The sequence below is a fragment of the Thermobia domestica genome, chromosome 5 (assembly GCF_964235325.1).
Source record: "Thermobia domestica chromosome 5, izTheDome1.hap1.1, whole genome shotgun sequence".
In the NCBI taxonomy this organism is placed as follows: Eukaryota; Metazoa; Arthropoda; class Insecta; order Zygentoma; family Lepismatidae; genus Thermobia; species Thermobia domestica.
This window is the reverse complement of record NC_137458.1, coordinates 254,401,509-254,417,289: the sequence shown is the minus strand read 5'-3', so window position 1 is coordinate 254,417,289 and position 15,781 is coordinate 254,401,509. Positions and strand designations below refer to the sequence as shown.

The following is a 15,781-nucleotide window of genomic DNA, read 5'->3' as shown; positions in this document are numbered from 1 at the left end:
TAAGTAACTGTTTATGAGATATGATGGAATGAAGGATCTTTCTAATGGTTATAAAATCACCAGCTGTTCTTTAAAAATGAATCTAAGAAGTAACAAAAATGATTTAATTTTTTTCTAAAGCAAAAAATGAAGTGGTTAGTATGGATCCCCAAAAGATGTTTATACTTACCAACAATTTCAATGTAATTGTGAAAAATGTGCAAACGGAAGTCCAAGTAGTTTTTGATATCAACGGCTGTCTGTTCAGCTTGAATTATGATCAGTGGACAGTTTAAGAAATCATTGTTTCCGATAGAAAACGAGGTTAACAGAAGATTCCATTATCAGTATCTAAACTTGTAATTTTAAATATGTTTTAAATTATATTTAATTGATTTTAAGATTTTTATGATTATAAAGCTATAAAACTAAGACCTTTAGATATACAGAATGTAACGCCATTTGAATTTTAAAGAGCCCTATATAAATAAGAGAGTTATTTAAGTTATTGTAATAATATCCTTAGAGCTATGCAACCTGAAAGTCATTCAAAAGATAGTAAATTTATTTCTCTATTGATTTTCGTTTGAATTTTGAAGATCGAAGAATATTTGTCGAAGTTATAGCAAATTCAAAATTTCGGGATTTTTACGAGTTTATCTTTGAGTTTTCCGGAAAATTTTATTATTTAAAAAAGACTTAGAATTTTATGTAGATTACGCTGGTATTTTTTAGTTTTCAAACGTCTGAATTTTTATTTTTTTCAGTGTTGCTAACTCATATTTTTTCAGAAATTTACCAACTTTTTTATTTATTAATTAGCGCATTGTAACTATGGAGGGCTGAAACTATCCTCTTAAAATATTTGGGATAAACACTATAATATTTGATAAGTGAGTTGGCAACACTGACATTTTTTCCTTTTGATCATTGATGCTTAAGCTAAATTTGCCGGCTAGGTAAACATATTCAAGAAGTTACTCACTTACTCAGTAGATGGCGTTGCATATCATATAGTTTATCACTTTGCTAATAGATGGCGTTGCTTGTAGAGGTATTTGTTCATATATAAGGACCGATTTTCACTTGATTTCCTTGAGTTCGTGTTAGCCGAGCGAACTCGCTCATGGTCTGGCCAGCTACGAGTAGTTATCGGCGTGGCCGACGTCGCAGGTTCGAATCGCCTCCAAGCCAGAAGAAGGATTTTCACTCTCTCCTATACAAGCCAAACAGATTAGAGAGAGTTGACGTGAATGGAGACTAGGGCTAGTCGAAAAAAATGGAGGGACAACAGAAGCAGCAACAGAAAGAGAAAACAGACAGTAAAAGGAGCCTGAGAGGCAGCCAAAATGAAAAGCAAACAAATAAATAAGAGAAAGGCGTATGTCCTCTCAGGTACACCTATGCACAGGTTTTGCTGCTTTTTACTTTGAAAATTTATTTGTTACAAAGTTTTTAGATGTAAGTTTTCATAATTTTAAATGTCATAAAAGCCTATTCAACATACTAAACTTTATGTTCTTATAATTCAGCTATTTCTGAACCGATTTGCACCAAACACAAACTTTTTTTTTCAATCAAAGACAGCAAGATAGGCTAAGAGTTTCTACATGTAAGTTTTTATGATTTTAAATGTCATAAAAGCCAATGCGTAGAGACACTACCCAATCTACTTTGGAGTTGCAATTATATAAATATTTTGTGCTATTTTTCTGTTCTAGTCAAAAATATGGAGGTAGGGGTTCGCTAGGACTGGTATCAATACTTTTTGGTGGAATAATTTTTTGGTAGATTCACGTTTTCCCGCGTCTCTGCCTCTAGTGGGCGACGGGTGGTATAATTTCCAAAATAGAAGTTGCGCCCAGCAGATCGTCACTGCGGAGCTGCCAATATTCGGCGAGCTATCGCTAGTTCCCCATCTGTAGTCCACCTACTTTTCTAGCATGGGGTGGCTTCTGATATTTAATTAAGTATCATGATATCACACATCTCATATTAATATTGAGCTGAGTTGATTTTGAGTTTAACGTCCCTTTCAGCAGAGACGTTATATGATTCGTGGAACTACTGATGGGCGACCGACGTGGACCTACTAACGACAAACCCAGGTCTCCCATGCCAAAGGCGCATATGCAAACATCTTAGCCACGAAGAAGCTCTCTCATATTAATGTGTCAGATAAGTTTTTCTGAACATTGAGTGTGGCAAAGGGTGTAATATTGCATGCAAAATAAAATGGTTAATTTGTATATTACCATTACTTCTAATTACAAATGAAACTTTTATGATCGAGACTTCTTGTAAAAATAGTAATTTTTACGCGAACAAGAATGCGTGCTTCTTTGTAACAGTGAAAATTGGTTAACTATAAATTTGCAGTATTCTAACTATAAGCTTCGAATTTGTTTTATTTCCATTAATTGCGTCAGACCACCAGCGTCAGAGAAGCAACGAAATGAAAATGAATCAGAAAATTATTCCTTCAAAATATGTTATATCGCTTATATGCGTGATTTATTTACACTAAAGGTGAGTCTAAAAACACTAAAAACAAGTACTTTGGGGTAAGCATGAAGCACCAACGTTACGACTAATAAGATAAAAATGCACTCGCCATGTAATTTTATTACAAAATTACGCGTGTCTGTTTACTTTATTTCATAGTTCTCCCTTATTAACTCTCTAATAATCGGCGACAGTTCCCACTTAAATTCAAATAATTATACGCACTTATCTCAAGATTTTGTTTACTTCATGGCGTAGAGGCACGGGTTACTCTTGACCCCAGTGCTCACTTTAGGAACAATCCGTCAGGAAAAATAAATAATAACTGCCTGCACATGACTGGTGATACTTCGTGTTGATTCCTTTGCGATTCTACGCGACGAATCAAAGGATCGCGGACCAAAATGAAGTCCTTTTTCTACACAGTGCTCACTTCAACTCCGCGACTCGTTATATGTTTAGACCCGACGAACCCTGCCCCCGTGGTACATTAGAGGCAATACTTCGCTACGTCTCTATATCGACGATCGACATTTACCGGCATAAGGGCCACTAGGTGTTGTCGACATTTGTGGTATGGGGTAATTAAACAGATTTTTCAGAATTAGCCCTTATTTAAAGTTTGTTAGCATATATAACATGCACTCTAAGAAATTTACAATGTAATTCTTCGCAATTGTGTTCATGTAACAGACAAATTATAAAGAATGGCACCTACCATTCAAATGTAACCCATATCCCCATGTGCCTTTGATATGAAGTCTAATATTGGTTGAGGAATAAAAACAATAAAGAGGATTGTAGTAGTTTCATGCAAATAACACTAATGAAAAGCATTATTATTTGTAGTAGTATTAGTATTAATCAATGTGATTTCACCAAAATTATCAGAGAATTAATCACAAAATTCAAAGAAACTACGCACAATACATTCTCAAAAGCATCCCATACCAGGATTCGAAACAACGATCTATGTATTATTGATTGCACCGCGCAATATCAGACTGAGGTTGTTATAATTTGTTACTTCTTATTACTAACTTTAAAGTCCGGAATGGATCTAAACGTTGAAGATATAGAGATAACAGAAACGACAAAAACAATAAAACATTACCTGAATTATAAAATATTGTATTCAACAATAACAGTAAAATAGAACAGAGTGCATCGGATCTTATGTTTACTATTCATTTGAGAAAGAACTAAGGGGAAATGTGACAGAGCACTGAACTAAAAGCGAGGTTTTAGTTTTCGATAATGTCTGCTTTTACATGACTGTAGCCTTTCGTACAAGAATGTTACTTCCACGCTATTTCAATGTGGTCTTAAAAAGACACAGGTAAGTAGAATATACTTCTGTATAGTAAATCTTGACGGAGATGCCATGGATTAGAAGAAAGGCGCTGAGCTTCTTATCAAGGTGTTTGCAGTTCTAACCTTCCCTATAGTAGAGATTTAAAATAAAACAGTTGAGAATGCTCCAACAGCATTGCCAGAATGAACTTAAAAGAATGGAGAAATGGAATTGGAATGATAACTGCCATTGTTCCTAGATGTAAAAGTAAATCATTTATCCTCACCTTCTTTTCTTCCTCTCAAAAATTAGCAACATTTGTTCTCTCTATGATTTACATTTCTTGAGATATGGCTGCTTAAATATATAGAAATTTGAATATTTTTGACCGATATCTGGGGAACGGTAGCAAGTTGGCTAGTAGACAGTTAATCAGTGGTTAACGGTTACTATTTGGTACCAAAATGTTTAACATCCTCTTAGGTATTGATCAATACCAATATGATCTCTGTGTGACTTATGGCTCACGAGATGACTCTTTAAATCTCCCAAAATCGTAACAATCTTTTGGCAAATATGACGGGAACGGTAAGTCATACAGAGATGAATCAATACCTAATAGGATGGTAAATATTTTGGTACCAATATATTAATTGGATGCCATTGGCCAAACCAATGACCAGTTTGACAGTGGTCATGGTTACTATTTGCTACCAAAATATTGCATATCCTCTTAATTATTGATCAACATTAATATAATCATTCTATAAGTTATGGCTCAAGACCTATGGCTTCTTAAATATCTAGAAATTGGCAATTTTTGGCCAATATAATGGGAACGGTAAGTTATACAGAGAAAAATGGTATTAATCTATACCTAAAAGGATGGTAAGCATTTTGATACCAATATAAATTGGTACACACTAGCCAACTGGCCATTGGTCAAGCCAGTGGCTAGTTGGACCGTGCCCACCGGTTACTGTTTGGTATCAAAATATTTACAATACTTTGAGATATTATCCAACACCAATATTGACTCTCTATGTCCTATGGTTCCCTAGAAATGGCTCCTTAAATATTTGGGAATCGACAATGGACCATATCGCGAGAACGGTAAGCGTGACGCGAAAAATTTAATCAGTTTCTTTGATAGTTTTTGGTGCTTTATCAAGTCCATTGTCCAAAGTTAAAGAAATCTTAAACAACAGACAAAAAGAAACACAGATGTACAGAATTAAGTAACGAACTTTTTAAGTTCATTGAACATGATTTCTTCTATATAGTGATTGAAACCTCTTCATTCAGATCAAGTTAGAAATCTTCTGGAATATATATGTTAACTCTGAAATGGGCTGTTTTTATTATCCGAATAGTAGCATGTCCAATGTCCCTTTGCATTAATAATCGCGTAGATCCATCCCTTCAAAGAGAGTAGGAAGATAACGCTCAATCTCAGAAACTTCCTCCCAGACATCAGAATTTAAATTCCACAATTCTGTTTTTGTGGTGGGTGACGGATTAGAAAAGAGTTCCTTCATAGTTCTTTGAGATTACGCACACACATTCTTGATTGGGTCATGTCGGCACCACGTGGGAACCAACATCCAGGTCACCCTGCTTCGCCAACGAATTATGAACTACTCGAGCCATATGGACGAGTGAACGGCAGCATGACATTCCGAAGAATTTGCACATACTGTCCAACCGTTTTACGTCTTTCTGCCTTGATGTAGTACTCCTAACCCCTTTTGATATCAAGGAACCCAAAGATAACTCAGAAAAATGCCCACAATGCCATCTGTGGTAGACATAAAGTGGGTTCATCCCTGGTTCCTTTTGGTCTACATACGACAAGTGGTCATGCATTTTCAGGGAAAAACACGCATTCATCTATGAAGATCACATCGTTTCACTTCCGATGCCTGTTCGAGTCTGCAAATTCAAGATGCAGTCGTATATAATCCTGTGAGAGGACTACCTCTCTTGAAGCATTACAAGCATGAAGACTCACTGTATTAGGCCGTCTTCTAGTAGTAGATCGTGAAGTATTGAAATTCGCTTTCACAATCTATGTGAGTAGCCAGGAGGTCGTATAAGGTATCTCCTGTGTAACAGCAATGAGTCGATTATCTTGCGCTTGTGATGGTACAAGCTTTATAACACTATCTGAATGTCTAGCAGATTCTCCAGTTTTCCGATTTCGCTTTACCCATCGTTGAGCAATCCATATGGAAACTCCAACATTTATCACTGCTTGTGCAACATTGAAGTCAACACTTGCGACGACTAAAATGCAATGTTCGGATTCTCATTCATTGTCTACATCCAGAGACGGCGGAACCGCCTGGGATGCTTGGGCTATAGCCTGATCAATATTTAGAGAATTATTAATTAAATATTAACGACGTACTGAAATGATAATAGAAATCAAGTAATGAATAACAAATCTCAGTTCTTCCGTGGAACTAATTATTGACGACGATGTAATAATGAAAATAACGTTCTACTTCTAAACACTGTGTGGGCTGCTTTTGTTTTTCGTCCACGATCCTCAGACTTGTTCCTTTCTCTTCCGCTTTCAACTACCACACAAACAATGAAGAGACAACATTCTGTGAAATAAGTTAGAATACGAGTAAAATAAAGGAGCAATGACAGTATTGTTTCATTTTCGCTTTCTTGCTTCTCTGCTTCTTACCGAACATGGCTGAACTCAGTGTTCATCGAGTGAGTAACAACGAACAGATACATAAACCAACGAGAAGAAAGAAACTTTACTTTTGGCACCCTAGAATCAAGTATAGAGGAACAGAGCTCTTGCTTACTCCACCAGCTTCTGGTCGTCTCTATTGCACTTTTTTGAGGTTGATTAGAGAACCTTCTGCTTTGAAACAATGGTGAAAACTAAAAAATTATAGACTTCTTTTGCTAGTGGAGTACCTTCTCATTATTTCTAACGCTACACTGGTGCATATTCCATGAACGGACTAGTACGAGAGAAAGAGAATGAAAAGAAACAATAAGAAGTACGTGTGTAATAGCATATATTTTTACATTTTCCTTGGAAGAACATTCTTCCAGACAATTACAGGAAGGTAATATCAGTGATGAAGCAGAGGTGATGAATAGACGACAAGAAGTAACGAAGCATCCCCTCTAGTTCAAATTTTACGACCTCGTTGAAGTTTAAATAAAGTTTTGGAGAACGATGAAGATTTCACTTTGAGTCCTACATTATGGCACAGAAGAATCCTTAAATGCTTGATACTTCAAAATACGACACTGATCATGTTCAGCATTGAAAGAATATAACCGCGGAAAATACTTTGAAGCCTACGGCTTGGTCTTAGACACCATGCTGAGAAGATTTGATGGCTATATTCTGTGTGCTGTATTATATTTAACAGTTGCTGATTAAAAATACTAATGGAAAATCTGTTCTAGTATCCCCAATTTTAAACTAAAATTATTCAAAGGACATACATTTTTATCTTTCAAAAGCACATTTAAAGATCCTTTCCTCGCTTCACCGAAGCAAAAATGATTCTTTAAACTTCATTGAAGGTGTTAAAGGTCTGGTTGTTTTATTGAAGTCTGCACCGAAAGAGATAACTCATTATTTGTTTTCGGCAGTTAATAAACCAACAATGCTTTACTTTACCGTTCCTATGACTTCAGTGACACCAGAAGGATTATTTTCGACTCTATGAAGAATGAAATCTTATCTTCGGAGTACCATGACCCAACATAAATTAACTACTTGATGGTTCTTCATTCTTACAAAGATCTTCTTGAAGAAGTTATGAAATAACCCAGTTCGAATGCAAAGGAGATATATTAGTTGAGGTGATTTTGAGTTCTATGTCCTTTCGGCAGCGAGGCTTTATGAGACGGAACCTACTGATTAATCTTGAAATCCAAACCACATTAGCTTTCTGCCTGGAATCAACTGCGGGTCTTTCACGCCAAAGGCGCGCACGCTAATCCCTTAGCTACGAAGAAGCTCCGAGCTCATATCAGTAAAAAAATAACATTATGAGAATTTCAGTGCAGGCAACTAAATACGACGACTGTTAAATAAAATATTTAGTCTTGAATATATTGTGATAACGGTCAATCTTATTCGATAATGGTATTCCTTTTTCTGTAACTCACTAAAGTATACAATTTAAATTTCACACAGTGTGCATTGAGGAGGGAAAGGATTAGAAAGTTCATTGGACTTTTTCTTGATACCCGATGAACAAAACGCTTCTTGTAAAATATTGACAGAATGCAATCTTAGTTTTAGTACTGAAGCTGCCTTCAGGCAGAAAAACGAGCTGCTCGCAGGTGTTTCTTCAGTGGATTGTAACATTTTGTTAAAAAACAGAAACACAGTGTCAGTTGGTTAGTTCTTTGTAAAACACTGATAAGGCTTTTTTGTATTTTATACAAATCTTATTTACCAAATTGTTGTTTGAAGACTCCTTATTCCTTATAAAAACAATATATCCAGATACACGGAAGCCAAGGGAGATTCAGATGCAGATAGCATATATGAGGATTTTAAGACAAATTCATTGAAATTATGCCAAATATTATATTTCATAGATACAATGCATACCCGTTACCCCATGGCCCCCAGGATCGGCGCCCTTGACGGAATCCCACAGGAATTGTAATAAAAATTTGAAAAATATCTTTATCATTCAGATCCTTTATTATTATTATTGTTAATAATAATAATAATAATAATATCACATAATATTTTTCGTTTGTCCTCACAGAAATTAATACTCAACAGGAGGGATAAAAGTGCGTGGGAACGCGGAGAAAAGGCCGTCCCACCACCTACAAAATGTATACGGAGTACCCCAGGTTCCGGGAAACTACACTGGTCATGGGGGACGGTGTAACGTCATGCCGCTACCTATCGTCCCCCTACCTTTCCAGATTCACTTTTACCCCTGCTTAGCAGTAAATCGATACCAGAGTTAGTAGAACAGTTTCTCTGTATAGATAAAAATTGTAGTTTAGCAGTTACTAAAAGCAATATTTCTGTGTTAGAGGCCGAAGAGAGTGCACCATGCAAGTTACTATTGCAACGTATAAAAATGAAACCTGTTTTCAACCTCGACTACGTATAATTAAATTGATTTGTTTTTTTTTTAAAAAAAAGGCTATATACACATATTGTCTGAACATACATACACATATAGAAAATAGTTTAAAATGGTGCGTAATGCAGAAAAATTATTTTATCGCGCATGAACTCGAGGCTTTTAGAACAGTAAGTTCTGACCACACAATAACATCATTGGTCACCATAATATTGAAACCCAACCTCAGAATCTAGATATGATCAAGGGAAGGACTAATCCATAGTTTCTAACTGTATCCAGTTTAAATAAAGTAGGATTAAAAAACATTTTATCCAGTGTAAATCTGAGCGTCAAGAGGGGGCTATAGACACTATATACATTCTCCTTCTATCGGCCTCTGTACAAACCAATTCATATTTCACATACGGCACGATCAAGCACGAAATCTACTGAAATCTTACTACGTAATATATATCGAGTGTCTCCACTTTTTCTATTAACCCCTTACCGCATTCCGTGCTATATATGGCAGATATTCTTTTTTTCGCTTTAGCTTTTTTGAGATTTATCAAAGACATCAAGTGACCCTTTTGTCTGATGTGTAGGATATTGACGTATATGAAAAAGAGACTTTGTGAGTTGTAATTGTGTCATATATGGCACTTACATATTTCTCGTCGGAAGTAAGTGAAAAAACTAGAATTAAAGTTTTATTCATTTTTCCAGAATACGAAAGATGGAAGTTATACGAAAAATTTTTCCAGAAATGATTTTTTATTCGTTTAAAGAATATGCAGAAAAGAGCTAAAGCTCATATTATATTCTATCATAATATGAATTGTCACTCGTGAAGTGTGTACTAATGTAACTCATGAAAAAATGTTTTGTTTAAAACAAAATGAAACGGTTGAGGTGAGCTCTGCCGATTAGAAGAAATGCAATTTTTTAAATCGCCTTGCAACGCACTTGGCCACACACTTAGTTTACACTCTTCAGCATTTTCCCACGCTATCTAAAAAGGCTAATCTTAAATTCGCATTGCCGATTCGGCTCTTCTAACAAGAATGATTATGTTGCAACTGAATTTGGATGTAAAATCCAGACCTAATTAGCATTTAAGAACTTTGCAGTGTGCATTAAAATGATGACATAAATATAGCGTAATCTCAGTTTCAAATTTCATGTCTAGCTTGAAACCAAAATACCTGTGCTGTCGTTTCTTTCAATGTTGGTAGGGGTCGAAATTTCCAATTAACCTCTAGCTTTAGCTTATATCATCTTAGATATAAAATGTGGGAATACGTGCTTCTTATTTTCCTAAAAAAAAACGTTTTAAGTGGGACGCAGGCATCTACAAAACTTTGATCATGAAATATCAAAATTGTTAACAACAGTATGTCAGAAATGGTGAAAGAACATGAAGAATTGGAATAACACATTTTGTAGAGACAATACTCAAAAAATAAACGAATACGTCTTTTTATTTTCTGTGGAAAAAAGGGAGCAAAAAGACCAAACCAAAAACTTTAAAATTTGAGGCCCAAAACGCAAGAAAAATGCACCGAATCGAATGGCATTGTACGCAGATATTGCAGATGTAAAATGAGATAATTGGGTTTCGTATTTTCCTGGACAAAAAGCGGTTGAGTGACACACGAACCTTCCAACCCGTTCATTACGAAATATCAAAAGTGCAAATAGACATACGCCAGAAGTTCCTAAAGAATATGGAGAATTGCAACGAAACTTCCTATATGGAAAATTTGCAAGATAATAAATGAAACGTGATTTAATTTTTGAGGTTAACAGTGTTGGCGCTTAGGCCGCATCCGAGAAAAATAGCAAATATTAAAGTAATAGCGCAGGAAGGAGTGATCCGAAACTAATGAAATTGTGTGCAGGTAGTAAATACCCACTACGTAAAATAAGGTTGTCCGTTTTTCTCAAGTGTCCCTACCCGTTTCGCGTCAAATTTGGCAGATCAACAGCAAAACTGGAAATAAATCGACACGTGTTTTTGTTTATGTGTAAAAACATTGTAAATGTTAAAGGTGCTTCCTGAAATACTATAAAATACGCTATACAATCTGTGTTTCTAGTTGATCTGCCAAATTTGATTAGATCGGATGAGAGAGTTTGTGAAACTCTGTGAAACACTAAAGGTCATTATTTAGATATCCACTAGCTACATACAATTTCATTTGCTTCGGTCCATCGCTTCCGCTACTCAACATTTCGGTCCACTCAACAACTTTTTTTTTCAGGAAAATACGAAACACCTATTCCCTCATCTTACCTCTACAATATTTGTACACATTTAATTCAGTTCAGTTCACTTCTTCTTGCCTTTCGGGGTCAAATTCCAAATTTTGGAAGGGGGCTTGTGCCCTTCAAAACCGATTTCCCTCGAAAATAAAAAAGAACATATTCGTTTATTTTTTTGCCTATTTTCATACACAAAGTTTCGTTGCAATTCTTGGTGTTCTCTACATACATCTGACATAGTGTTACAAGCACTTTTGATATTTCGTGTGTCAAAGATTTGGAGGGGTCCATGCTCCACCCAGCAGTTTTCTTAGGAAAATACGAAACACTATTTCCTCATATTATGTCTACAATATCTGTGGAAAATTTCATTCACTACGGTTCACTTCTTATTACCTTTTGGGCGTCAGCTTTCAAAATTTTGGAATGGGGTCTTTTGCCACCAAAAAGTTTTTCCGCGGAAAATATGAAAAGCCGTATTTGTTTATTTCTTGCGTATTGTCCATACAAAAAGTTGCGTTGCAATTCTTCATGTGCTTTACACACATTTGACATACTCTTACTAGAACTTTTGATGTTTCTTGATGAGAGGTTTGGAGGGGTCCGTGCCCAACCCAACATTTTCTCCAAGACAAAACAAAACAAGTATCCTCATTTTACGTCTGCAATATCTGTCCACAATTTCATGCATTTTCGTTCACTTTTTCTTGCTTTTCGAGCGTAAGCTTTCAAAATTTTGAATTGGGGCTTTTGTCCCTTAAAACCGTTTCCTACCGATAATAAAAAAGCTCGTGTTCGTTAATTTCTTAAGTATTGTTCATACGCAAAGTTTCGTTGCAATTTTACACTCTTCTACACACACGTGACATAATGTTACAAGCACTTTTGATATTTCGTGATCAAAGGTTTGGAAGAGTCCGTGCCCCACCCAGCCGATTTCTTACGAAAATATGAAACAAGTATTCGCTCATTTTACGTCTGTAATATCTGTGCACAAGTTCATTCACTTCAGTTCACTTCCTTTTGCATTTCAGGCGTAAACTTTCAAAATTTTGGGTGGGGGCCTTTGCCAATAAAACCGTTTTTTCTCAAAAAATAAAAACTGATATTCATTAATTTTTTGCGTATTGACCACAAACAAAGCTTTGTTGCAATTCTTCATGTCCTTTACACACATCTGACATACTGTTACTAGCACATTTGATATTTCGTGATCAAAGGTTTGGAGGGAGCCGAGCTTCACTCAAACGTTTTCTTTTTCACTAAAATGCGAAACCCGTATTCCCTCATTTTACGTCTGCAATATCTGTGCAAAATTTCATTCACTTAGATTTCAGTTGTTCTTCCTTTCCGGTGTCAACTTTGAAAATTTGGGTGGGCCTTTTATATTAAAGCTTTACACTATGTAACTTATTTCTTTTTTATAAGATTTTTGGGTGGGGGCGGAGAGAAATGTTTTCTTCTGATATCTGTTTCTTACCATTCATCTTGTTTGAACTGCTTATGTAAAATCATTTTGTAACTTCATTGTATTTCTTAACAATTTATTTATTCTCTTATTTGCAGTTTGCCACAGTGATATATTTGTTTCAGAATTGAGGTTTGGTCCAACGCCTTTCGAATTCGCAACCAACCCAACCGCCGAGATTTTTGGGTTGCAGGATAAGGAGAAATGTAGGTGGTAATGCACTATTGGAGTTGTGTGTACAAGTATTATTATTATTATTATTATTATTATTATTATTATTATTATTATTATTATTATTATTAGTTTTTAGTGAAAAAACTAATATTCAAGCAGTATTTATAATTGATTATCGTTTAGCTGTCATTTTCATCAGGGAGACTATGAGCACAAAAAGGCGATATATAGGTTTGGAGAACGAGCTTCAATTGGTAATGCAGTTTCTTTGATGATATTTCTTATGTCACGATCACCGCAATGAAGGGGCCATTTACAGTACAGCATTTTACTTAAGGTAGAGGCCTGGTATTATAATACGTATCTCCTACACTGAAATGGGACGCTGAAATCCAAAACAACCATCAACATAATAACTGAACAAAACAAAAAGGAAAAACATTCGTTTTTATCTGACAATTTGTTATATTTATTATTGTTTATGCATTATTAGTATAGTTCTTATTAAAAAAGTAGATTTAACACGAAAATTACTTGAACATCGGGGTATTCATGAGGTTAGAAAAAGCAATTGTGTGTGCATTTTTTGTTTATTGAAGATAATTAGAAGCTTTTCAAATCTATATTTTCGCAAACATACAAGAAATTCCGGCACGTACTGCTTCCATTATCTAATTGTATGTCAATGGCATTGTTTCAAACGACGACTATCACTTAATAATTGTGTATACTTTTAACTCTCTTTCTTCTTCATGGTTTCCACAAATGTTTTTCTTCAAAACTACCACGGATAGCAGTTCTAAACTCGGGGAAAATAGGTTTATGAAAATTGATTGAATCTCCTCCTACCTGAGTATCTCATTTCAATGAAAGTGTAATTACAAAGCCCGATTATATACTCTCTTTTTGGCATAAATTTAGGAAGCTCCTGCTCATTTATTTATACTGTAAGTTAATAAGTGATAATGTTGGAATATAAATGACCGAAGTTCCTCTCTTAGCAGCGGAACGCCCTGAAACATGTTCCATTGTTTTATATAACAGTTCATACTTCGAATTTCACATCATAAAATTAAAGAGTCTTCTACATTCGGCACGTGCGAATAAATGGAGAAATGTCACAATTATAGCAATATCTTTCTTTTCCCACCTTAGAAATGGACTATTCAGGAACACTAAATCCATTATTCTATTAAAGGATTTACATACTAAATTTCACATTTCCACTATCAGTGAATCATCACCTTGAAAACTTTCTGAATATATAAGGGAAGAGGCCACGACTATAGAAATGAAATAAAATATTTAAGTTTTACGACCGACGTTATTTCGGATAGGCTAATGGAAACGATGATGACAAAATGAATGAAATGGTAGAATGAAAAAATGGGAGGAAACGTAAGAACATGAGAAAGCCCAAGCATACAGTGTTTGTCCAACACAAAGCAAATTTGATGCTAGTTCGGAACGAAGAAGGAACGCCATGCACGAGAAATGATCTCTCTACCACTAGGCCACCGCGACCATACTAGTATAGCAATGCCTCCATTCTCCCTTTCAAAAGAAATATTTTTAGCGATGCTAAAACCTGTACTGAATGGTTTTTCATTTAGAAATTTACATTCCGAATTTTACATCTCTAACTGAAGCGAATCGTCACATTGTTAACTTTTGAAAAATAAAGGGAAATTTTACTCTCAATGCAATGCTCCCTCTTAGCACCTATTAGAAGCAGTAATTCGGAAACTCTCGAATAAGTGTTTCATTCTTAATTTTAATTTACTTACCTTAATGTAATAACCACTATTTCAATTGGTAGTATCGCAAGTCTCTTGATAGTGTTTTATCCTTTAATTTTATCACTTATTTCCATTAAGAGTTTATCAAACGAAGTGGTGCTCATGCGAAAATAAATAAACAAAACTTTCTCATTCATTACGTAAAGCAATAAAGACGTAAATATCTGCAGCTTTAAATAAAATGAACTGTTTTATATAACTGTATGAACTTATTGAACTGAGACAAAAACCCGAGTTCGTTACGAGCCCGCAGCAGACTTCCAGTCTATATGAGCTGGTTGATCTCTAACGGCCGTACGAGTTTTCTGCGAGTTCGTCGTGGGCAAGCACCAGAATTACACGCTAGGATAAGTTGTTTAATAAATTTCATGTTTAGGTTTTTCTTTTTGTCATGATATTTCAAGTTCTACTATGCCTAAATTTTATTTAGCATGGTAGTTCTCAAACGTGTATGAAATAAATCTCTGTTTTCAGCAATTGTTGAAATGGTTCAATAATGTCCTCGTTATACATTGCTTACTAAAAGCTACGTTTTTCCACAATTAGAGTTATTGCTTTTAAAATGTAATTATTTACATAATGCTGCACACTCATTTCTAATATATGTGTTCTCTTTCAGAATGATCAATTATTCATGTTGGTACTTCTCCCATTTAATGGCTCAAATGTTGAGAAGCTACTCTCGAAGTTTACAAGTCTCAACGAACTTCCTTCAAAAATGAAGAGAGAAACTGTTGAAGTATATCTGCCTGCGTTTGAAACAGAAAGCTCCTTGGAGTTAGTTAAACCCTTGAGAAAGGTGCGATAAATTGTATATTATACAATTAACTCATATTGTCATTGTCTTTATTCAATTTAGCAACACTGGAGTAACAGTTTAAAATCTAGCTTCATCAATTTTCTAACACCCGGAACCAATAATTTAGCTTGATTTATGAGAAAAAAAACATTGTACCAACCAATTTATCTTACACACACACACACACACATATATATATATATATATATATATATATATATATATATATATATATATATATATATATATATATATATATATATACAGAGAAAGAGAGAGAGAGAGAGACCCTTCCTGATTAAAGAAACGAAATCTACTCATTCTCAACACTTTTTGACATCCTCTTTCGTAACAAGTTACTTAATAATATTAGCTAAAGTACACTGCTACATATGATTGCGAAATTCAAATTAC

The 15,781-nt window shown here is 35.0% G+C and overlaps 1 protein-coding gene across 1 annotated transcript in view; it reads left to right on the top strand.

Annotated features, from left to right (window-relative positions):
- The window catches only part of LOC145685481 (leukocyte elastase inhibitor-like), a 159,232-nt gene that overhangs the window by 91,052 nt on the left and 52,399 nt on the right, over positions 1-15,781 (top strand). The window contains exon 6 of the mRNA XM_081757878.1: positions 15,188-15,367. Within this exon, the coding sequence (XP_081614004.1) occupies positions 15,188-15,367 (180 nt within the window). The remainder of the gene's footprint in view (positions 1-15,187; positions 15,368-15,781) is intronic.